At 39.7% G+C, this 26,642-nt stretch overlaps 1 protein-coding gene across 3 annotated transcripts in view; it reads left to right on the plus strand.

Moving 5' to 3' along the window:
- The window catches only part of ATRN (attractin), a 214,129-nt gene that overhangs the window by 37,439 nt on the left and 150,048 nt on the right, over window positions 1-26,642 (plus strand). For all 3 annotated transcript variants that reach the window (XM_049869254.1, XM_049869251.1, XM_049869253.1), the window contains exon 2: window positions 14,380-14,463. In XM_049869254.1, coding sequence (XP_049725211.1) covers window positions 14,380-14,463 — 84 coding nt within the window. The remainder of the gene's footprint in view (window positions 1-14,379; window positions 14,464-26,642) is intronic.

The raw sequence follows: 26,642 nt of genomic DNA on the forward strand, positions 1-26,642 counted from the left end.
ATCCCTTTTTTTTTTAATTAACTTTTATTGAGCTTCAAATGAACGTTTACAAATCAAGTCAGACTGTCACATATAAGTTTATATACACCTTACTCCGTACTCCCACTTGCTCTCCCCCTAATGAGTCAGCCCTTCCAGTCTCTCCTTTCGTGACAATTTTGCCAGCTTCCAACCCTCTCTATCCTCCCATCCCCCCTCCAGACAGGAGATGCCAACACAGTCTCAAGTGTCCACCTGACATAATTAGCTCAATCTTCATCAGCATCTCTCTCCTACCCACTGTCCAGTCCCTTTCATGTCTGATGAGTTGTCTTCGGGAATGGTTCCTGTCCTGGGCCAACAGAAGGTTTGGGGACCATGACCGCCGGGATTCCTCTAGTCTCAGTCAGACCATTAAGTATGGTCTTTTTATGAGAATCTGGGGTCTGCATCCCACTGATCTCCTGCTCCCTCAGGGGTTCTCTGTTGTGCTCCCTGTCAGGGCAGTCATCGATTGTGGCCGGGCACCAACTAGTTCTTCTGGTCTCAGGATGATGTAGGTCTCTGGTTCATGTGGCCCTTTCTGTCTCTTGGGCTCTTAGTTATCGTGTGACCTTGGTGTTCTTCATTCTCCTTTGATCCAGGTGGGTTGAGACCAATTGCCCATCATATCCTTTTACCACTTCTCCCATAAGAGGATCCCTGATTTTTTTTGCTGGGTACGTGGTTATCTGGAATAATGAGTACATTTCTCAGCCTCCCTCTACATGTAGATATGTCAGTACCTCCTGGCTAATGAGATGTAAGTTGAAGTGTCATGTTTGACTTGTGTGTGTGGGGAGGGGGGGAGTGCCTCATTTTCTTTTCCTCCTTCCTGCAGGGTGCAATGTGGGTATAATGACTGGAGGTTGAGTAGCCATCTTGAATTATGAGGTAGAAGCCATACATTGAAGATAACAGCAATAAGGTAGAAGAACACTGGATCTCTGATGATCTTGGAAATGCCTTATGAGCTCTAGATTGCTTGCTTTTGGACTTTATATCTTGGTTAAGCCATCACTATTCAGATCTTTCCATCAGTTGCATTAGAACCTAATCCTAACTGATAAACGTTTCTTTTTCTTTTTTAAACTTGTTATACTTTAAGTGAAAGTTTATAAATCAAGTCAGTCTCTCATACAAAAACTTATACACGCCTTGCTGTGGACTCCTAGCTGCTCTCCCCTTAGTGAGACAGCATACTCCTCTCCATCCTATATTCCCCATGTCCAGTCAACCATCTCCTGTCCGCCTCTGCTTTCTCATCTCGCCTCCAGACAGGAGCTGCCCACATAATCTCATGTGTCTACCTGAGCCAGGAAGCTCACTCCTCATCAGTATCATTTTCTGTCTTATAGTCCAGCCCAATCCCTGTCTGAAGAGTTGGCTTCAGGAATGGTTCCAGTCTTGGGCTAATAGGGGGTCCAGGGGCCATGACCTCTGGGTTCCCCTCCGCCTCAGTCAGACCATTAAGTCTGGTGTTTTTATGAGAGTTTGAGGTCTGCATCCCAGTGCCCTCCTGCTCCATCAGGGATTCTCTGTTGTATTCCCTGTCAGGGCAGTGATTGGTGGTAGCCAGGTACCAACTAGTTCTTCTGGTCGCAGCCTGATGTAGTCTTCGGTTTATGTGGCCCTTTCTGTCTCTCGGGCTCATATTTACCTGGTGTCTTTGGTGTTCTTCATCCTCCTTCGCTATAGATGGGTTGAGACCAATTGATGCATCTTAGATGGCTGCTTGCTAGTGTTTAAGACCCCAGATGCCACTCACCAAAGTGGGATGCAGAATGTTTTTCTTTTCTAACACGCTCCCTTTTCAACCTTGGGTTCCCTATTACCAGCTTTCCTGTTCCCTCCTGCCTTCTACTACTTGCCCCAGGGCTGGTGTGCCCCTTTAGTCTTGTTTTGTTTTATGGGCCTGTTCAGTCTTTGACTAAAGGGTGGGCCTCAGGAATGACTTCATTACTGAGCTGAAAGGGTGTCTAGGGGTCTTGCTCTCAGGGTTTCTCCAGTCTCTGTCAGGCCAGCAAGCCTGATCTTTCTTTCTGAGTTAGAATTTTGTTCTACATTTTTCTCCAGCTCTGTCTGGGACCCTCTATTTTGATCCCTGTCAGAGCATTCGGTGGGTAGCCGGACACCAACTAGTTGTATTGGACTCAGTCTGGTGGAGGCAATGGTAGATGTGGTCCATTAGTCCTTAGGACTAATCTTTCCCTTGCGTCTTTAGTTTTCTTCATTCTTTCTTGTTCCTGAAGGGGTGAGACTAGTGGAGTATCATAGATGGCTGCTCACAGGCTCTTAAGATCTCAGATGCTACTCACCAAAGTAAAATGTAGAACATTTTCTTTATAAACCATGTTATGCCAGTTGATCTAGATGTTCCCGAGACCATGGTCCCCACAGCCCTCAGCTCAGCAGTTCTGTCCCTCAGGGAGTATGGATGTGTCTGTGGAGCTTCCATGACCTTGCCTTGTACAGGTTTTGCTGGCTTCCCTAGTATTGTGTACTGTCTGTCTTACCGTTTACCAAAGTTACCAGTTACGTATTGTCTATTTAGTGTTTTTCCATCCCCACCCTTTCCCGCCCTCATAACCATCAAACATTGTTCCTTTTTGTATGTAAACCTTTTCATGAGTTTTTACCGTAGTGGTCTCATACAATGTTTGTCCTTTTGTGATTGCCTTATTTCACTCAGCATAATGTCCTCCAGATGCATCCATGTTATGAGATGCTTCCACAGATTCATCATTGTTCTTTATTGTTGCATAATACTCCATTGTGTGTATGTACCACAGTTTGTTTATCCATTCATCTGTTGATGGACACCTAGGTTGTTCCATCTTTTTGCTATTGTGAACAATGCTGCAGTGAACATGGGTGTGCAGATACCTATCCAACTCTTATTTTTCTAGGATATATTCCTAGGAATGAGATTGCTGAATCATATGGTATTTCTATTTCTAGCTTTCTAAGGAAGCGCCAAGAACGTTTTCTTAATACATTTTGTTATGCCAGTTGACCTAGATGGCCCCTGAAGCCCTGGTCCCCAGGCCCCTATCCCTGCTACTCTGACCCTTGAAGTTTTTTTGTATTCAGGAAACTTCTTTGCTTTTGGTTTGGTCCAGTCGTGCTGACCTCCCCTGTATTGTGTGTTGTCTTTCCCTTCACCTGAAATAGTTGTTGTCTACTATCTAATTGGTGAATACCTCTCTCCCTCCCTCCCCACCCTCGTAACCATCAAAGAATATTTTCTTCTGTTTAAACTTTTTTTCGAATTCTTATAATAGTGGTCTCATACGATATTCGTCTTTTTGCAACTGACTAATTTCACTCAGCATAATGGCTTCCAGATTTCTCCAGGTTATGAGATGTTTCACAGATTCATCATTGTTCTTAATTATTCCATTATGTGAATATACCATAATTTATTTATCTGTTGATGGGCACCTTCGTTGCTTGCATCTTTTTGCTGTTGTAAACAGTGCTGCAGTGAACATGAGTGTGATTAAAAAAAAAACAAACCCCAGTGCCACACATTTCTAATTAATCACTGGCAAGGAGAACAGGAAACCGTGATTGGCTTAGACTAACATTTTGGGGGTAGAAAGGATGTCGGGGAGTAAAACATGGAAACATCTATATCAGGCAAGTACAACACAGGGAGAGAAGGGCAAGGAAGTTGGAGAATTTTCAGGGGATGATTATTGTAATAGACCATAGAATCTTTATTTTTTTAAATCGTGTGTGTGTATATATATATATATATATACATAAGTGAAGAGAACTTGAAGCACTTCCTAATGAAGATCAAAGACCACAGCCTTCAGTATGGATTGCACCTCAACATAAAGAAAACAAAAATCCTCACAACTGGACCAATGAGCAACATCATGATAAACGGAGAAAAAAGACTGAAGTTGCCAAGGATTTCATTTTACCTGGATCCATAATCAACAGCCGTGGAAGCAACAGTCAAGAAATCAAAAGACGCATTGCATTGGGTAAATCTGCTGCAAAAGACCTCTTTAAAGTGTTGAAGAGCAAAGATGTCACCTTGAAGACTAAGGTGCGCCTGACCCAAGCCATGGTATTTTCAGTCACATCATATGCATGTGAAAGCTGGACAATGAATAAGGAAGACTGAAGAAGAATTGATGCGTTTGAATTGTGGCATTGGCGAAGAATTTTGAATATACCATGGACTGCCAGAAGAACAAACAGATCTGTCTTAGAAGAGGTACAACCAGAATGCTCCTTAGAGGCAAGGATGGCAAGACTGCATCTTACATACTTTGGACGTGTTATCAGGAAGGATCAGTCCCTGGAGAGGGATATCACGCTTGGCAGAGGACAGAGTCAGCAGAAAAGAAGACGACTCTCAACGAGGTGGATTGACACAGTGGCTGCAACAATGAGCTCAAGCATAACGATGATTGTGAGGATGCCTCAGGACCGAGCAGTGTTTCGTTTTGTTGTGCATAGGGTCGCTATGAGTCAGAACCTTCTCAACGGCACCTAACAACAACAAGGCGATAGTCTTGGGAGATCCTGTAGTCTATATTGGTCCAGGAAGTCTGGCCTTGTTTTTTTTTTTTTTAAGGAATTTGAGGTTTGTTCTACATTTTGCTCCCATTCTGCCAAGGACCATCTATTGTGCCCCTGGTCAGAACGGTTGTTGCTGGTAGCTGGGTACCATCTAGTTCTTCTGGTCTCAGGATAGATGAGGCTGTGGTTTGTGCGAGCTCTTAGTCCTGTAGAATAGTTTCTTCTTTGAGTCTTTTGTTTTCTTCTTTCTGTTTTGCTCCAGTTGAGTACAGACCAATAGTTGTATCTTAGATGGCTGCTCGCAAGCTTTTAAGACTCCAGATGCTACTCACCAAACTAGGAGGTAGAACAGCATCTTTATGAACCGTGTTAAGTCAGCTGACCAACTTGTCCCTGAGTCTATGGTCCTAAACCTTCAAACTCAGTAAACCAAACCCATGAGGTATTTAGTTATGTCTAGGAAGTATTTACAATCATGCACCCGTGTGCTTTATTATGTATATGAATATATATGCAGCACACACAAACATGTATTTGCATATGCCTACAGATACACCTGTACATGCATACCTGTATACACATGTGCCTTCCCGTGCACATATATGCATACATATCTACATATCTACTTGGAAACCCTGATGGTGTAGTGGTTAAGTGCTGTGGCTGCTAACCAAAGGGTTGGCAGTTCAAATCTGCCAGGTGCTCCTTGGAAACTCTATGGGGCAGTTCTACTCTGTCCTATAGGGTCGCTATGAGTCGGAATCGACTCAAGGGCACTGGGTTTGGTTTTGGTTTGTCTACTTAAGTAACTACACACACACACACACACACGGTTACATTATATATATGTGTATATATATGTATGCATATATAGATATTTTGGTTGTTATTACTGTTGTTACAAAATTGTGTATGTTATAGCATTTACCAGAGGAGCCCTGGTGGTGCAGAGGTTAAGGCTCTCGGCTGCTAACTAGAAGGTTGCCTTTTCGAACCTACAAGCCGTTTTGCAGGAGAAAGATGTGACAGTCTGCTCCCATAAAGATTTACAGCCTTGGAAACCCTGTGGGGCAGTTCCACTCTGTCCTGTAAGGTCACTCTGAGTTGGAATTGACTTGATGGCAGTGGGTTGGGTTATGGTATTATAGCATTAAACAAAATTGTCCCTTATTCTTGGGTACTTCTTATTGTTATAATTTGTTTTGGTCAGGTTGTGCAGGCTTCACCCATATTGGGAATTGCCTTTCCCATCACTAAAAATAACAAGTATCTTCTATGTAGAAAGTGATTCCTCCTCCCTCACCCTCCTATCCCTGGTAGCCATCGAAGAATGTCGCTTTCAGTGTATATACCTATTCTTGCCTTTTTATAAGAATGAGACTATATAACATTTGTCCTTTTGTGATTACCTTATTTCACTCAGCATAATGTCCTCCAGATTCATCTATGTTATAATATGTTTCAAGAACTCATCATTATTCTTTATAGCTGTATTGTATTCCATTGTATGCATGTACCATAATTTGTTTATCCATTCATCTGTTGATGGGCACTTAGGCTGTTTCCATCCTTTTGCTGTTGTGAATAATGCTGCAGTGAACACAGGTGTGCATATTGTCTATTTGTGTCACTTCCATTAGATCTCTAGAGTATATACCTAGGAGTGGGATTGTTGGATCATAAGGTTTTTCTATTTCTGGTTTTTAGAGGAGGTGTCATACCGTTTTCCATAGTACTTATACCATTTTACAGTTTCACTAGTAATGTGTAAGAGTTCTAGTCTCCCCACACCCTAGCCAGCATTTATTTTCTGTTTTTCTTTTTTTGATCAGTGCCATTTTTGGAGGAGTGAGATGGTATCTCATTATAGTTTTGAGTTGCATCTCTCTCTAATAGCTAATGATTGCAAGGATCTTTTTATGTGTTTGTTAGCCACCTGAATGTCACCTTTGGTGAAGCATCTGTTTATGTTCTTTGCCCATTTTTGATTGGATTGTCTTTTTGTTGCTGAGTGGTCCAAGTTTTCTATATATTTTGAAGATTAGACCCCTATCAGATATGTTGTTCCCAAAGATTTTCCCCCATTCTGTAGGTTTTCATTTTATTCTTTTGATGAAGTCTTTTGATGAGTGTAAGTATTTAATTTTATGAGGTCCCAGTTATCTAATTTGTCTTCTGTTTTTTGTGCATTTTTAGTTATTTGTTAGTCTATTTTCTGTAAAAAATTAGGTCCCACAGTTTTGTCCCTGTGTTATCTTTTGGGAACTTTATAGTTTTAATGTTAACTTTTAGGTCTTTGATCCATTTTGAGTTAGTTTTTGTGTATAGTGTGAGTTACAGATTCTGTTTCATTTTTCTGCAAATGGATATTCACTTTTGCCAGCATCATTTGTTAAAGAGTCTGTTTCTTCCCCACTGAATGGACTTTGACCCCTTGTTCAAAATCAGCTGCCCATAGATGAGTGGCCTTACTTTTGGATTCTCAATTCTATTCCATTGGTCTACATATTTGTCATTGTACCAGTACCAAGCTCTTTTGATTACTGTCACTGTATAGTATGTTTTGAGATCAGAAACTGTGAGGCCTCTACTTTATTCTTCTTCAGTATCACTTTGGCTATTCCAGGGCCTCTTTCCATATAAAATTGGTCATTAATTTTTCCATTTCAGTGAGGAATGTTGTTGGGATTTGAATCGGGATTGCATTAGATGTATCGGTTGCTTTAGGTAGTATTGACATTTTCACAGTGTTAAATCTTCCAGTCCACAAGCATGAAATGTTCTTCCATTTATGTAGGTTTCTTTTATTTTTTGTAGTAGTATTTTTTTTTTTTCAAGTGTCCACCTGATATAATTAGCTCACTCTTCATCAGCGTCTCTCTCCCACCCGCTGACCAGTCCGTTTCATTTCTGATGAGTTGCCTTCGGGGATGGTTCCTGTCCTGTGTCAACAGAAGGTCTGGGGAGCATGGCCGCCGGGATTCCTCCAGTCTCAGTCAGACCATTAAGTTTGGTCTTTTTATGAGAATTTGGGGTCTGTATCCCACTGATCTCCTGCTCCCTCAGGGGTCCTCTGCTGTGCTCCCTGTCAGGGCAGTCATGGATTGTGGCCGGGCACCAACTAGTTCTTCTGGTCTCAGGATGATGTAGGTCTCTGGTTCATGTGGCCCTTTCTGTCTCTTGGGCTCTTAGTTGTCGTGTGGTCTTGGTGTTCTTCATTTTCCTTTGCTCCAGGTGGGTTGAGACCAATTGCTGCATCTTAGATGGCCGCTTGTTAGCATTTAAGACCCCAGACGCCACATTTCAAAGTGGGATGCAGAATGTTTTCATAATAGAATTATTTTGCCAATTGACTTAGAAGTCCCGGCAAACCATGTTCCCCAGACCCCCGCGCTTGCTCCGCTGACCTTTGAAGCATTCATTTTATCCCGGAAACTGCTTTTGGTCCAGTCCAATTGAGCTGACCTTCCATGTATTGAGTGTTGTCTTTCCCTTCACCTAAAGCAGTTCTTATCTACTGATTAATCAATAAAAAACGCTCTCCCACCCTCCCTCCCTCCCCCCCTCGTAACCACAAAAGTATGTGTTCTTCTCAGGTTTACTATTTCTCAAGATCTTATAATAGTGGTCTTATACAATATTTGTCCTTTTGCCTCTGACTCATTTTGCTCAGCATAATGCCTTTCAGATTCCTCCATGTTATGAAATGTTTCAGAGATTCGTCACTGTTCTTTATCGATGCGTAGTATTCCATTGTGTGAATATACCACAATTTATTTACCCATTCATCCGTTGACGGACACCTTGGTTGCTTCCAACTTTTTGCTATTGTAAACAGAGCTGCAATAAACATGGGTGTGCATATATCTGTTTGTATGAAGGCTCTTGTATCTCTAGGGTATATTCCCAGGAGTGGGATTTCTGGGTTGTATGGTAGTTCTATTTCTAACTGTTTAAGATAACGCCAGATAGATTTCCAAAGTGGTTGTACCATTTTACATTCCCACCAGCAGTGTATGAGAGTTCCAATCTCTCCGCAGCCTCTCCAACATTTATTATTTTGTGTTTTTTGGATTAATGCCAGCCTTGCTGGTGTGAGATGGAATCTCATGGTAGTTTTAATTTGCATTTCTTTAATGGCTAATGATCGAGAGCATTTTCTCATGTATCTGTTGGCTGCCTGAATATCTTCTTTAGTGAAATGTGTGTTCATATCCTTTGCCCACTTCTTGATTGGGTTGTTTGTCTTTTTCTGGTTGAGTTTTGACAGAATCATGTAGATTTTAGAGATCAGGCGCTGGTCGGAGATGTCGTAGCTGAAAATTCTTTCCCAATCTGTAGGTGGTCTTTTTACTCTTTTGGAGAAGTCTTTAGATGCGCATAGGTGTTTGATTTTTAGGAGCTCCCAGTTATCGGGTTTCTCTTCATCATTTTTGGTAATGTTTTGTATTCTGTTTATGCCTTGTATTAGGGCTCCTAGGGTTGTCCCAATTTTTTCTTCCATGATCTTTATCGTTTTAGTCTTTATGTTTAGGTCTTTGATCCACTTGGAGTTAGTTTTTGTGCATGGTGTGAGGTATGGGTCCTGTTTCATTTTTTTGCAAATGGTTATCCAGTTATGCCAGCACCATTTGTTAAAAAGGCTATCTTTTCCCCAGTTAATTGAAACTGGTCCTTTGTCAAATATCAGCTGCTCATACGTGGATGGATCTATGTCTGGGTCCTCAATTCTGTTCCATTGGTCTATGTGCCTGTTGTTGTACCAATACCAGGCTGTTTTGACTACTGTGGCTGTATAATAGGTTCTGAAGTCAGGTAAGGTGAGGCCTCCCACTTTCTTCTTCTTTTTCAGTAGTGCTTTGCTTATCCGGGGCTTCTTTCCCTTCCATATGAAATTGGTGATTTGTTTCTCTATCCCCTTAAAATATGACATTGGAATTTGGATCGGAAGTGCGTTAAATGTATAGATGGCTTTTGGTAGAATACACATTTTTACTATGTTAAGTCTTCCTATCCATGAGCAGGGTATGTTTTTCCACTTAAGTATGTCCTTTTGAATTTCTTGTAGTAGAGCTTTGTAGTTTTCTTTGTATAGGTCTTTTACATCCTTGGTAAGATTTATTCCTAAGTATCTTATCTTCTTGGGGGCTACTGTGAATGGTATTGATTTGGTGATTTCCTCTTCGGTGTTCTTTTTGTTGATGTAGAGGAATCCAAGTGATTTTTGTATGTCTATCTTATAACCTGAGACTCTGCCAAACTCTTCTATTAGTTTCAGTAGTTTTCTGGAGGATTCCTTAGGGTTTTCTGTGTATATAATCATGTCATCTGCAAATAGTGATAACTTTACTTCTTCGTTGCCAATCCGGATACCTTTTATTTCTTTGTCTAGCCTAATTGCCCTGGCTAAGACTTCCAACACGATGTTGAATAAGAGCAGGGATAAAGGGCATCCTTGTCTGGTTCCCGTTCTCAAGGGAAATGCTTTCAGGTTCTCTCCATTTAGAGTGATATTGGCTGTTGGCTTTGCATAGATGCCCTTTATTATGTTGAGGAATTTTCCTTCAATTCCTATTTTGGTAAGAGTTTTTATCATGAATGGGTGTTGGACTTTGTCAAATGCCTTTTCTGCATCAATTGATAAGATCATGTGGTTTTTGTCTTTTGTTTTATTTATGTGATGGATTACATTAATGGTTTTTCTGATATTAAACCAGCCTTGCATACCTGGTATAAATCCCACTTGATCAGGGTGAATTATTTTTTTGATGTGTTGTTGGATTCTATTGGCTAGAATTTTGTTCAGGATTTTTGCATCAGTGTTCATCAGGGATATAGGTCTATAATTTTCTTTTTTTGTAATGTCTTTACCTGGTTTTGGTATCAGGGAGATGGTGGCTTCATAGAATGAGTTGGGTAGTATTCCGTCATTTTCTATGCTTTGGAATACCTTTAGTAGTAGTGGTGTTAACTCTTCTCTGAAAATTTGGTAGAACTCTGCAGTGAAGCCATCCGGGCTGTAGTAGTGTTTTATAGTTTTCCTTGTATAGGCCTTTTATATCCCTGGTTAGGGTTATTCCTAGGTATTTTATCATTTTGGGGGCAGTTGCAAATGGTATTATTTTCTTGATTTCCTTTTTGGAGCTCTCCTTGTTAGTGTAAAGGAACCCAACTGATTTTTGTGTGTTGATCTTGTGCCCTGAAACTTTGCTGAATTCTTCCATTAGATCTAGTAGCTTTCTTGTGGAATCTCTGGGATTTTCTATGTATAGAATCATGCCATCTACAAATAGGGATAGTTTTACTTCTTCATTACTAATTTGTATACCCTTTATTTCCCTTTCTTGCCTTATTGCTCTGGCTAGAACTTCCAGTACAACATTGCATAGGAGTGGTGATAAAGGGCATCCTTGTCTCATGCCTGTTCTCAAGGGGAACGCTCTCAGTCTTTATCCATTGAGAATAATGTTGGCATATGCCCTTAAATTATATTTTATTGTGTTTTCCATGAAAATTTACACAGCAGATTGTAGTTGTTGTTAGGTACCATCGAGTTTGTTCTGACTCACAGCGACCATGTGTACCACAGAATGAAACATCGCCCAGTCCTGCACCGTCCTCACAGTTGTGGCTATGTTTGAGCCCATTGTTGCAGCCGTTGTATCAGTCTGTCTTGTTGAGGGTCTTCCTCTTTTTTGCTGACTCTCTGCTTTACCAAGCACGATGTCCTTTTCCAGGGACTGGAGATTAGGTTTCCATTAAACAATTTTTACACAAATTATTCAGTGACCTTTTTTACATTCTTTACAATGTGTGAACATTCTTGTTGTTTCCATTCTGTTTGTTCGGTTTTCAGTAATCTAGTTTCCCTGCCCCCTTACCTTCTGATTTTTTTTTTTTTAAATAATTGTTGACCATTTGGTCTCATATAGATGATTTTTTAAAGGAGCACAGTACTTACAGGTGATATTCTTTATTTTGTGGCGCCCATCTGTTATTTAGCTAAAAGGTTAGCCTCAGGAGATAGTTTCTGTTCAAGATTTAAAGATTATCTCAGGGCAGTAGTCTTGGGGAGTCCTCTGGTCTCAAATGGTCCAATAATCTGGGTTTTTTAAGAATTTGAGGTTTTGTTTCACTTTTTCTCCCATTCTGTCAGGATCCATCTATTGTGACCCTGATCAGAACGATTGGTATTGGTAGACGAGTGCCATCTTGAACTTCTGGTCCTAGGGTAGATGAGGCAATGGTTTGTGTGGACAGTTAGTCTTGTAGACTAGTTTCTTCTCTGAGTCTTGGGTTTCCTTCTGGACCATGAAATCTTAACTAGGTAAGTGGGAAAGTGAAATGTGTGGGTGGTGAGTGGTGAACAGTGAAAAAGCGATGGTCCTATGAACTGAAGGTTCCATAGGCTGAAAACGCACTGGACAGAGGGAACTAGGCTAATCAGCTAGGGAGTTAGGAAATGGTGATCAGAGGGTAGGATGCTCCAATGGAGGTTCTGGTGATTGTGCTGTTACTGTTAATGGGTAAGGAGCGGGTGGCGAAAGTGGAATGGAAGAAAAGATTATGAGTGGTAAGGTTAAGAGACTGAGAGGAGGCTGAGTTTTGGATGCAATGTCTTGAATGTTAATGCAGATGAATGGAAGACAGTGAACTAGGTGCTGATATCTTCAGTGCGTGAGAAGTAATTGGGATGTGAATAGATGACTTAGAAAGTAAGGCAGGCAAATCCAGAAGAAGCATCTGCTTTAGGGAGGCTGACATTGTTGATGCAAGAGGGAAAAATGATCTGGAAACAGCAAGGAGGAAGGAAATAGCATCCTTCTTAAAAGCTAAAAAATTCTATGTATCAATACTAGGCACAAAGGACAGAGATAAAAGTTAACAGAAAATATATTTATAGTACATTTAACATACAAATAAGAAGTGTTTTTAATATTAAAAAAAGCCCTTACCCTAAATATTAATTCGAAAAAGACAACTTGGTAGCAAAATGGGCAAAGAATATGAATTCTTAGTTCACAAAGGAGGAAATGCAAATGACCAAAACATACAAAAGGAGACTCAAACATCATGGTTAGCATCAGTCAGAATATTAGTGAGATACCAGCATGTGCCCCTTGTAACCTAGCGTCTGAACCTGCCTGAATTCAGGAGGAGGAATAAGAATCAGCATCAGCGCAAAGCGGGTTCTAATGAGGTGGAGGTCAGACATACCTCCACTATCCAACTTTTTCACCATTTCTGACAGCAGCTGGCCCCCCAAGGCACTCTCTACTTCTCTGCTGGGTTTGATAATTCATTACAGTGGCCACACAGAACTCACAGACCATACTTAGAGTTATGTGGTTTATTAGGGAAGTAACAGGCTACAACTCGGGGTCAGGATCAACTTGGAAGTAACAGGATACAACTCAGGAGAGAGAGTCAACTTTGTCAATTAGGACAGCTTCCAACCAGGACAGCACTCAGCTCCTTCTCTAGGCCATGCCAGCCAGCGGCCCTTCTGTTGACCACTGGGCCTCGCTGGGTCTCTGCGGGCCTTGCCTTTGCCACCGGCTTCTCTGGACCTTGCCTGTGCCCTGCTTGGGCAAGTGTTATAGCTCTTTTGGCCCTGACAACAAGTGCCTAGAGGCACCCCATTCTGCCAGCAAACCTCCTGCCTGAAGATGCTCAGCTCTCTCTCTTTCTCTGGGCTGGTAATCCCCAGCGCAATGGTTTGCAGGTCTGGTGGTACCCTCCAGTGGTACTGCTGCCACCATCTCATGCCATTTCGTGCAGTCTTCAGTGTTACAGCTCTTGACCTGTATTACAGTTCTTTTAGGAGGTTCCCTCTCTCTCTAAAAACCTCTGTTGGATTCACTGCTTATATATGAGCAAGCTGCTTATCAATTTCAAGGCATGGCCCTCCCAGCTGGGCCACAAACTGACCAATCCCCGCAAGGTCACTTAATTCTATTAGGTAGTTTTATGTACCCTATTTGCGTAGTAAACTGACGAGTCCCTGCAAGGTGCATAAAATAGATCAATCACAGGGCAGGCTGTGTCCCAACCATTTTTGGCAGAATTATAACCCAAGGCCAGAATGGCCAGATATATGAGAAACCCATTGCACTGCACCCATTATGTTAGCAAAATCTAAAAATATTACTAAACTTAAGGCTTGCATGAGCGTGGGAAGATAGGTGCGTGGTAGGTGGCCAATTCAGAAGCAGGAGCTAAATGACTGCAGTGAGTCTGTTATGTGTTGTGGCTTGATATGCCTGCCTACCACAGTTACACTGTAAATAGTAGTATGTTTTTTTATTAAATATACTCTACTTGTTAGTTTCCACTTTTAAGGGGGGAGAAAGATGTGGCAGCCTGCTTGCATCAAGATTACAGCCCTGGGGCAGTTCTCTGCAGTCCTATAGGGATGCTATGAGTCAGAATCAAGTTGACACAGTGAGTTTACTTGTAACTGCAACTGTGTGATCTTAATTTTAAAAAAACCAATTTGTATTTATAAATGAGTTCTCATGGCCGTTTTCATGGTACAAAGTATGACCTTCCAGTCTTAGAATGATTTCAAAATAATGTTTTTGTTTATTCCTGTTGGTTTTAATATTTTTGTATCCTCTTATTTTATGTGTGTGGCGAGGGTTTTTTTTTGTTCAAATTCATGCAATTTTGTATATAACTGTCTAGTCATTTTCTGATTATAGTATGCATTCATGTACCCACTATACTTAATTTGGGATTATATGGAAGATTAAGAAAGCTGCTATCAATATATGAACTTCTGAAGGACTTAAGTTTTTATTTTTATTTAAATTACAGGCTAACTGGATCTTCAGGGTTTATAACAGATGGACCTGGAAATTATAAATATAAAACGAAGTGCACATGGCTGATTGAAGGACAGTAAGTAGTAATGGCTTCATTTTTCTTTAGGATAGAGCTCAGTATGACATTACTTTTCCTAGAAGTGAAATTAACCATCAGTAGCATAAAGTACTTAAAACATTTTTTTATTTTATAACTTTTCATTTGACAAATGAATTTGGTTTTCTTATTTCCTTGATCTTTATTGTTAATTAAAAAGAAATTTCACGTTTTGATTTAGTGTCACAAATGAATTGTATACATGTGAAATTTGTGTGTTTTCAACTGTACTAGTTAAAAAGCTGTTATTTTTTAAAAATGATGTGTTTTCGGTGAAGTTTTACATGACAGAATTTCCATACAAGTGTTTCAGTGACATTGGTTACATTCCTCGTAATGTGTGAACATTCTCATTTCCATTCTGGTTGTTCCATTTCCATTGATCTAGTTTCCCTGGCCCCTTACATTCTTATCTTTGTTTTAAAGTAACTGTTGACTATTTGGACTCGTATAGGTGATTTTTTTTAAAGGAACACAGACTTACGGGTGGTATTCATTATTTTTTGAACCAAGGTGACCCTCAGGGGTTAGTTTCAGTTCAAAGTCTGAAGAGTTTCTGTAGGCATTAGTCTCAAGGAGTCCCTCACTCTCAACTAGTCCAGTAGGTCTGTGTTTTTTTTTTTTAAAGAAATTTGAGGTTCTGTTCCACATTTTTTCCCATTCTATCATAGTCCACGTATTGTTGTCCTGATTGGAAGGTCGGTCGTGGTAGCCAGGCATGATCTAGTTCTTCTGGTCTCAGGTTAGATGAGGCCGTGGTTTGTGTATACACTATCGAGTATTTTTCATGGTTTACTTAAAGCATTAGCAAATTACAATATTATGTCATTTTTCTAAGTACCTGTTTTTATTGTGGGCAAGAAAATCAGAATAAATCTGTATCACCCAAGCAGCATCTTCTCTGGACCCCTGTTTCTCCTCCAGCTATTGCCTTCTTTTTCTCCTTCCCTTTACAGAAAACCTTTAAATCAGTGTTTCTCAAACTTTTTGGTCTTAGGACCTCTTTATACTCTTAAACTTTGAGGAACCGAAGTAGTAGTTGCTTTTGTGAGTTATATCTATCTGTGTTTACCGTAACAGAAATTAAAACCAGGAAATATTTTTAATTCATTTAAAAGCAACAATAATAAACCTACTACATGTTAGTACAAATGACGTTGTTATGAAAAAAAAAACAAACAAAACAATTTTTAAAAAAATTTAGTGAGAAGAATAGCAGTGTTTTACATTTTTGCAAATCTCTTCAGGAGGGCTGAATTATCATATCTTCCCATTTACTTTGTTGGGATATACTATTGTGGTTGAAGTAGATGAAGAAAAGTAAACCTCACTTGAATATGTAGTAGGAAAAGGGAGAAGATTTTAATAGTCTGTTTAAATAATTGTGGTTAGTCTTCTTTGATGCTATGCTAAAACTTGACAAGTAATTTCTTAAGAGTAAATTGCAGTGTGGATTCTGAGACAATATCAGTGAACTTTTTTTTTTTTTTAAATTCATTGGTTTTCTTGCACATGGATCTTTTACCCTTGCATGATTTTGTAATATTATGCATGGGGTCACTTGGGGAATATTGGTTCACTGAATTATGTAGATTTACCGAATGTTGATAAATTTTATTATATAAAAAAAATCATGCTGGGGGGCGGAGCCAAGATGGCGGACTAGACAGACGCTTCTGGCAAGCCCTCTTTACAACAAAGACCTGAAAAAACAAGTGAAACGAGTATATTTGTGAAAAGCTGGGAGCTCTGAGCATCAAAGGCAAGCTTATACAGCGAACTGAGGGCCAGGGGAAGGAAGAGACCATTCAGAAGCGGACAGGAGTTACTGTATCTGAATCGCGGGGAGCCCTCAGGCACCATTCCCAGAGCGGCAGTGGTGTCTGGTGGGCTGGTACTAGCGTTCGGCCGCAGTTTCCTCAGGGAGAAGCAACCAGCCGCACAGTCTACTCACACCTCTGGAACCTGAGGAGAATGGCGCTCTCGGCAAAAGCTAAGTACTTGCATATATTTTACCGCGCCTCCCACACCCCCAAGCCGGCCTCAGCGGCTGAATCCCGGGGCCTCAGATAGACCCTGATGAGCACTTAGAGCCATCCTCCCGGCCTTGGGGAAGGAAAAAATTTGAAACTGGGGGCAAAAGATAATTTGCTAGCTCCATTAACCAGGGGAGCTCAGGACAGAAGTGTCTCCTGTCCAAGCATAAACCGTCCGTGGACCTTGAGCACCTTTCCCTTCTGCATGGACCTGTGTGGGCCTATTTCGGGACAAGAGGCCCTTGTTGGCAGACTCCAACCATTTCAGCTGTGCTTTGGAGAGGTGGGTGTTTGATGTTTGCCATTGCTTTGCTTATTAAACAAGGACCTCACCTACCCACATCAGGGACCAAAGGACTGGAAGCTCCACTCAGGTCATCCAGCCACTCACGACAGGGGTCCAAAGATAACTGGTACCTCCTAGTCCTTACAACCAAAAATTCTGGGTGCCCATAGTCCCTCTGCAGAACCCACCCACCAGCACGCTCTAGGAAACATAGATGCGTTTTCCTCAGAGACACTTGGGAGTCGGTTCTCAGCCCCCTGCCTTGTTCAGAGTGTGACCCCCTGCTGCAATCAGATAACGGTGTATACGCCAACCACCCCTGCCCCTCTAAGACTGTAGGACAGAGCCTGTACCACACACTTGATGATCAGCTACCTGGACACCTGAGCTGAATTCATACAAAAAAGCTGAATGGACTCCTAGACTGATATACCTGATAACAGCTCTAGCCAGCTGGGGACAGGACACCAGAGCTCCAAAGGCGAAATTAATCAAGCAAGCTCACTCAAGCAAGCCATAGGGGTATACCAAAACAAAACAAAGCAAGTGACTATGACACAGTAAGCAAGCATAAACTAATACAGAAACTTATAGATGGCTCGGAGACAACAGTCAATATCAAGTCACATAAAGAAACAGACCATGATCACCTCAACAGGCTCTCAAAACAAAGAACCCAGGGATGTTCTAGGTGAAAGTGCATTCCTGGAATTACCAGATGCAGAATACAAAAGTTTAATATACAGAACCCTTCAAGACATCAGGAAGGAAATGAGGCAATACGCAGAACAAGCCAAGGAACACACAGATAAAGCAACTGAAGAAATTTGAAAGATTATTCAGGAACATACTGAAAAGTTTAATAAGCTGGAAAAATCCATGGACAGACAGCAATCAGAAATTCAAAAGATTAACAATAAAATTACAGAATTAGACAATTCAATAGAAAGTCAGAGGAGAAGAATTGAGCAAGTAGAAGCTAGAATTTCTGAACTTGAAGATAAATCACTTGGTACTAATATATTTGAAGAAAAATCAGATAAAGGAATTTAAAAAAATGAAGAAATCTTAAGAATCATGTGGGACTCTATCAAGAGAAATAACCTACGAGTGATTGGAATACCAGAACAGGGAGGGATAACAGAAAATACAGAGGAAATTGTTGAAGATTTGTTGGCAGAAAACTTCCCAGATATTGTGAAAGATGAGAAGATATCTATCCAAGATGCTCATCGAACTCCACATAAGGTAGATGCTAAAAGAAAGTCACCAAGACATTTTATAATCAAGCTTGCCAAAACCAAAGATAAAGAGAGAATTACAAGAGCAGCGAGGGATAAATGAAAAGTCACATACAAAGGAGAGCCAATAAGAATAAGCTTGGACTACTTGGCAGAAACCATGCAGGCAAGAAGGCAATGGGATGACATATTTAAAAAAATTGAAGGAAAAAAAATTGCCTGCCAAGAATCATATATCCAGCAAAACTGTCTCTTAAATGTGAAGGTGAAATTAAGACATTTCCAGATAAACAGAAGTTCAGGAAATTGGTAAAAACCAAACCAAAACTACATGAAATACTAAAGGGAGTTCTTTGGTTAGAAAATCAGTAATATCAGGTATCAACCCAAGACTAGAACACTGGGCAGAGCAACCAGAAGTCAACCCAGACAGGGAAATCCAAAAAACAAAGCAAGATTATTTAAAACAAAAAAGAACCCAAAACACGGTAACAGTGATGTTACCATAGAAAAGAAGACAACATTAAAATAATAAAGAGGGACTAAGAAATGTAATCATACACCTTTCATATGGAGAGGAAGATATGGCGATACAAACAAATAAAAGCTAGTTTTAAATTTAGAAAAATAGGGGTAAATAATAAAGTAACCACAAAGGAGAAAAACTATCATACTCATCAAAATAAAATACAAGGGAAAAATACAGACTCAGCAGAAACAAAATTAACAACAACAAATATGAGGAAAGAACAATATATAAAGAAAATCTACTCAGCACATACAATAAAGTGGGAAAAAGAAACTGTCAACACACAAAAAAAGACATCAAAATGATAGAACTAAATTCATAAAAAAATTCATACCTATCCATAATTATCCTGAATGTAAATGGACTAAATGCATCAATAAAAAGACGGAGAGTGGCAGAATGGATTAAAAAACAAGATCCATCTATATGCTGCCTACAAGAGACACACCTTAGAGACACAAACGAACTAAAACTCAAAGGATGGAAAAAATATATCAAGTAAACAACAATCAAAAAAGAGCAGGAGTGGCAATGTTAATTTCTGACAAAATAGACTTTAAAGTTAAATCCATCATAAAGGATAAGGAAGGACACTATATAATGATTAAAGGGACAATACACAAAGAAGATATAACCATATTAAACATTTATGCACCCAGTGACAGGGCTGCAAGATACATAAAACAAACTCTTATCAGTATTGAAAAGTGAGATAGACAGCTGCACAATAATAGTAGGAGACTTCAACACACCACTTTCGGTGAAGGACAGGACATCCAGAAAGAAGCTCAATAAAGACACGGAAGATCTAAATGCCACAGTCAACCAACTTGACCTCATAAACATATACAGAAGACTCCACCCAAAAGCAGTCAAGTATACTTTCTTTTCTCGTGCACGTGGAACATTCTGTAGAATAGACCACATATTAGGGCATAAAGCAAGCCTTAGCAGAATCCAGAACATTGAAATATTACAAAGCATCTTTTCTGACCCTAAGGCCATAAAAGCAGAAATCAATAACAGGAAAAGCAGGGAAAAGAAATCCAACACTTGGAAACTGAACAATACCCTGCTCAAAAAAGACTGGATTATAGAAGACATGAAGGATGGAATAAAGAAATTCAGAGAATCCAGTGAGAATGAAAACACTTCGTAGCAGAGCCTTTGGGACACAGCAAAAGTGGTGCTCAGAGGCCAATTTATATAAATAAATGCACACATCCAAAAAAGAAGAAAGGGCCAAAATCAAAGAATTATCCCTACAACTTGAGCAAATAGAAAGAGAGCAACAAAAGAGACCCACAGGCACCAGAAGAAAACAAATAATAAGAATTACAGCTGAACTAAATGAAATAGAAAACAGAAAAACAATTGAAAGAATTAATAAGACCAAAAGCTGGTTTTTGGAAAAAATCAACAAAATTGATAAACCACTGGCCAAACTGACAAAAGAAAAACAGGAGAGGAAGCAAATAACCCGAATAAGAAATGAGATGGGCGATATTACAACAGACCCAACTGAAATTAAAAGAATCATATCAGATTACTATGAAAAACTATACTCAAACAAATTTGAAAACCTAGAAGAAATGGATAAATTCCTAGAAACATACAACCTACCTAAACTAACACAAACAGAGGTAGAACAACTAAATAGACCCATAACAAAAGAAGTGATTGAAAAGATAATCAAAAATCTCCCAACAGAAAAAAGCCCTGGTCCTGATGGCTTCACTGCAGAGTTCTACCAAACTTTCAGAGAGGAGTTAACACCACTACTACTAAAGGTATTTCAGAGCATACAAAAGGACAGAATACTACGAAACTCATTCTATGAAGCCACCATATCCCTGATACCAAAACCAGGTAAAGACACCACAAGAAAAGAAAATTATAAACCTATATGCCTCATGAATGTAGATGCAAAAATCCTCAACAAAATTCTAGCCAATAGATTTCAACAACATATAAAAAAAATAATTCACCATGACCAAGTGGGATTTATATAAGGTATGCAGGGATGGTTCAACATTAGAAAAACAGTTAATGTATTCCACCACTTAAATAAAGCAAAAGACAAGAATCACATGATTTTATCATTTGATACACAAAAGGCATTTGACAAAGTTCAACACTCATTCATGATAAAAACTCTCAGCAAAATAGGAATAGGAGGAAAATTCCTCAACATAATAACGGGGATTTATATAAAGCCAACAGCGAACATCACCCTAAATGGAGAGAGCCTTAAAACATTCGCATTGAGATCAGGAACCAGACAAGGATGCCCTTTATCACCACTCTTATTCAACATTGTGCTTGAGGTCCTAGGCAGAGCAATTAGGCTAGATAAAGAAATAAAGGGTGTCCAGATTGGCGAGGAAGAAGTAAAAGTATCTCTATTTGCAGATGACATTATCCTATACACAGAAAACCCTAAGGAATCCTCCAGAAAACTACTGAAACTAATAGAAGAGTTCAGCAGAGTATTGGGATACAAGATAAACATACAAAAATCAGTTGGATTCTTCTACACCAACAAAAAGAACATCGAAGAGGAAATCACCAAATCAATGCCATTTACAGTAGCCCCCAAGAAGATAAAATACTTAGGAATAAATCTTAGGAGAGATGTAAAAGACTTATACAAAGAAAACTACAGTACACTTCTGCAAGAAACCAAAAAGACTTACATAAGGGGAAGAACATACCTTGCTCGTGGATAGGAAGACTTAACATTATAAAAATGTCTATTGTACCAGAAGCAATCCATACATTTAATGCAATTCCGATCCAAATCCTAAGGACATTCTTTAATGAGATGGAGAAACAAATCACCAACTTCATGTGAAAGGGAAAGAGGCCCCGGATAAATAAGGCATTACTGAAAAAGAACAAACTGGAAGACCTTACTTTACCTGATTTTAGAACCTGTTATACCACCACAGTAGTCAAAACAGCCTGTTACTGGTACAACAACAGATACATGGACCAGTGGAACAGAATTGAGAATCCAGACATAAATCCATCCACATATGAGCAGTTGATATTTGACAAAGGCCCCAAAACAGTTAAATGGGGAAGAGACAGTCTTTTGAACAAATGGTGCTGGCATAACTGGATATCCATCTGCAAAAAAATGAAACAAGACCCATACCTCACTCCATGCACAAAAACTAACTCAAAATGGATCAAAGACCTAAATATAAAATCTAAAACGGTAACGATCCTGGAAGAAAAAATAGGGACAACATTAGGAGCCCTAATACATGGCATAAACAGTATACAAAACATTATAAAGAATGTAGAAGAAAAACTAGATAACTGGGAGCTCCTAAAAATCAAGCACCTGTGCTCATCCAAAGACTTCACCAAAAGAGTAAAAAGACTACCTACAGACTGGGAAAAAGTTTTTAGCTTTGACATTTTTGATCAGTGCCTGATCTCTAAAATCTACATGATACTGCAAAAACTCAACTGCAGAAAGACAAATAACCCAATTAAAAAATGGGCAAAAGATATGAATAGACACTTCACTAAAGAAGACATTCAGGTAGCTAGCAGATATATGAGGGAATGTTCACGAGTATTAACTATTAGAGAAATGCAGATCAAAACTACAATGAGATTTCATCTCACTCCAACAAGGCTGGCATTAATCCAAAAAACACAAAATAATAAATGTTGGAGAGGCTGTGGAGAGATTGGAACACTTATACACTGCTGGTGGGAATGTAAGATGGTACAACCACTTTGGAAATCGATTTGGCGCTTCCTTAAAAAGCTAGAAATAGAACTACCATACGATCCAGCAATCCCACTCCTTGGAATATATCCTAGATAAATAAGAGCTTTTACACGAAGAGAGATATGCGCACCCATGTTTATTGGAGCAGTGTTTACAATAGCAAAAAGATGGCAGCAATCAAGGTGCTCATCAACGGATGAATGGATAAATAAATTATGGTGTATTCACACAATGGAATACTACACATTGATAAAGAGCAATGAGGAATCTGTGAAACATTTTATAACACGGAGGAACCTGGAAGGCATTCTGCTGAGTGAAATTAGTTAGTTGCAAAAGGGCAAATATTGCATAAGACCACTATTATAAGAGCTTGAGAAATAGTTTAAACTGAGAAGAAAACATTCTTTTGTGGTTACAAGACGGGGGAGGGAGGGAGGGTGGGAGAGGGGCATTCACTAATTAGATTGTAGGTAAGAACTACTTTAGGTGAAGGGAAAGACAGCACACAATACAGGGGAGGTCAGCACAGTTGGACTAAACCAAAAGCAAAGAAGTTTCCTGAATAAACTGAATGCTTCGAAGGCCAGCGTAGCAGGGGCAGGGGTTTGGGGACCATGGTTTTAAGGGACATCTAAGTCAAGTGGCATAATAAAATCTATTAAGAAAACATTCCTCATCCCACTTTGAAGAGTGACTTCTGGGGTCTTAAATGCTAGCAAGCAGCCATCTATGATGCATCAATTGGTCTCAACCCACCTAGATCAAAGGAGAATGAAGAACACTAAGGACAGAGGGTGATTAGGAGCCCAAGAGACAGAAAGGGCCACATGAACCAGAGACTACATCAGCCTGGACCAGAAGAACTAGATGGTGCCCGGCTACAACCGATGACTGCCCTGACAGGGAACACAACAGAGAACCCCTGAGGGATCAGGAGAGCAGTGGGATGCAGAACCCAGAGTCTCATAAGACCAGACTTAATGGTTTGACTGAGACTAGAAGGACCACGGTGGTCATGGCCCCCAGACCTTCTGTTGGCCCAGGACAGGAACCATTCCCAAAGCCAACTCTTCAGACATGGATTGGACTGGACAATGGGTTGGAGAGGGATGCTGGTGAGGAGTGAGCTTCTTGGATCAGGTGGACACTTGAGACTATATTGGCATCTCCTGCCTGGAGGGGAGATGAGAGGGTGGAGGGGGTTAGAAGGTGGTGAAATGGACATGAAAAAAGAGAGTGGAGGGAGAGGGCAGGCTGTCTCATTAGGGGGAGATTAATTGGGAGTGTATAACAAGGTGTATATGGGTTTTTGTGTGAGAGACTGACTTGAGTTGTAAACTTTCACTTTAAGCATAATAAAAAGTATATTAAAAAATCATATTGGTTATTAATATTACCACCAATCTCATCAGAAAATTCTAAGTGTTGGAAAGTTGTATCTGGATGGCAGATACGAATTTTCCAAATTTTTAATTCTTTTGAAATCTTGTATTTTATCATTGACAACAAATACTGTCAGTTTTCTTTGAAGTGACAGGCTTGTTCTTTTTGTAGAAAATATCTGCTAAATTTCCAAGTCTTGAATAACCATAGTTTGTTAGTTGTTCTTTCAAGTAAAATGGTATGCCGAGAAAAAAGTGCCCAGTTCAGCTTACAGCTGAAACAGTTAAAAAAGTGATTTTCTTTGAGATAGCTACTACTATACTTTCATTAGGCAGTAGAAGTGCCTTATGCATACTTCCCATCTTCTCACACAAAATATTAAAAAGATATGTACTCATGGGTCAAGATTTATAGTTTTTTTACTGTTTCATCAAAATATCTATAAGTGAAATTCGCTTTTTTCTTCTTTTTTTCTGCAAGTGAATGGTGGTGAGGAATGCAGTGATCACTGGTACAGCTTGTTGCTGCTGCCTTGATTTGTTCTCAGGCACCAGCAGTTTCGCTTATCGTTGTTCTTGCGCCATTAGTAAATGTCAACATAGTGATAAAGGCACCTGATATGTTAGTATAATTGTGAAAATAGTTTTGACTGCTTGGACCTCCTAAAAGAATCCCAGGGCCCCTAGGGGTCTGTGGTCTACCCTTTGAGAACTGCTACTCTAAGGAGTTTTCTGCCCTTGCCCTTTCTATCAGGTCATTCCCATCTGATGTCCTTCTCCACTGTTGCTCTGAATGTGCTCTCGGTGGTTGCCTTTCCTCAGTATCTAAACAAAAAACACAAAAAACTTTAATCCCTTCTTTTCTCTAGCCCTTCATATTAAGTGTCAGTAAATTCTGTCAGTTTTCCCTTAAGGATATCTCCCAAATCCATCTACAGACTCCCTTTTGTCTCTATCTCTACTATCATTTTAAAAGCCACCATCTTCTCTAGCCTGGGCCTATCTAATAGCCTTGAAATTGGCCTCCCGATTTTTGCTTTTGCCCCTTTTCCACCTCTCACTTCTCATTTCCTCTGTTCGTAGTGTTTCAGATATGCTGATTTTCTTCATGTTGCTTCTTTCATTGTGTTGCTTGGACACATCAGCTTTTCCCTTTAGAACCTTGCCACACTGTTCCCTCTGCCTAGAACACTGTTCCCCAGGCTTTTCACTTGGCTTGCCCATCCTCATTCTAAACTCCGGAGCATTCTGGTGAAAGCCCTCACCTGTTGAAGTACCATATCATAGTCCTGTAATTTCTTCACAGCACTGATCACCATTGAGTTAACTTGTTTATTTATTTACTTAGTTGTTTACTTAGAGATGTTAGTTAGACAAGTAAGTGTGGGGTAGAGGAGAGGTCTAGGATGGAGAAATATATTTAAGCATCAAGAAGATATACATGGTGTTAAAAGCCCTCCATAGACTCTTAAGTGCTGTGAGGGCAGCAGAGATGTTGTTTGTCCTTCTCATTCACCATTGTAACCAGAGAACCTATAACGTGTTAATCGATGCTTGTTTTTAACACTAAAATCCAGCAAGCCACTTTCAGAATTAAAGGTTTGAATTTTTGCTATTGTGTTCATGATTGGTAGATTCATTAGGTATTTTTTGATGAGATGAGGCATAGGTTTTTTTGTTTTCTTTCTTTAGTTATGGATTATTTTTGATCACTGTATTCGCTGTGGGGAGAAGTAAAAATGAAAGATGAAGTACTACTGTTTCCTGAATAGTAGTTGTTTATTCATTCAATTAAATCAGTACACCTATCCTTTGCTTAATGTTTTTAATTTGTTCCTGAAAACCTTGCTGCTAAAGAAAAACTGTTAAGTGAAAAAATGTTTTTATTAATTTTAATGGCAAAAATTATGTATTCCGTCTCAACCCAAGATACTCAAACAATTTTCATATATAGAAAAATATATCAGTTGAACAGTGAAAGCATGTTAAAAAAACAGCAGCAGCAACCATTTGAAACTAAATACAATTTGCACATAAAATATAAAGAAAGCTTATTTTTCTCATAAAAGGAGGAGGAAAAGACTTGGTGGTAACTGGTAGAGGGGGCCATGAGGGAGTCATTTTCTAGAAGATACAGTCTTCTGTCTGTATAATGTTTTGATTATTCTTTTAACCTCTTGGGGGCTGGTAGCTATCTTGCTCTCAAACTAGAGTTAAAGTTACAGCATAGAAAAACTCCATTAGGGAAAAATAAAGGCTAAATATGCAAGTGTTCAAAGCGTGTACCACATACGTACGGCCACCTGAAAAGTCCAAGAAGATGCTACCTCTTCATCCGAGGCAAAATGTTTGGGTTAACCTGAATGCTATGTGGAAGTCAAATGTGTCCTATAGGGTATCCTCTGACTAGAAGCCATTGTGTTGAATAAATTGGTGAATGTGTCTTTGCCTGAAATTAATCTTGAAATACATATGGTTTATATATATATATATACGTTTTTTTTCATTTTGAGTGAAAAAATCTTTATGCATTAATAAAACAAAACAGTAAAAAAGAGTCATCCCAAAATTGGTATCACTTTTTAAGAGCTGTTATGGGGGAAAGTTAAGTAAGATCATGTAGAATAAGTCTTTATTTATTGAATGCCACCTTGTGCCAAACATGAGCTGTATTGTGTGCTGGGCATACAGTGGTGTTCGAAAACAGACCCAGTTCCTTCCATCAGGTAACTTACCATCCATTTGGTAGGGGCATGAGGCCTGGTTTAAGAGTCAGATGTCTTCTTTGAGGAAGTGACATTGAGCTGAGGTATGAAGGAAGGGAAGGAGCCAGTCAGGTGAGGAGTGGCTGGAAGAGTGTTCTGTAAGCATCTTCACAACTAAAAGAAGGTGAGGGAGGTTAGACATGGGAGCATAGGAGGGGAATACAT

The sequence above is a fragment of the Elephas maximus genome, chromosome 25 (assembly GCF_024166365.1).
Source record: "Elephas maximus indicus isolate mEleMax1 chromosome 25, mEleMax1 primary haplotype, whole genome shotgun sequence".
Lineage (NCBI taxonomy): Eukaryota > Metazoa > Chordata > Mammalia > Proboscidea > Elephantidae > Elephas > Elephas maximus.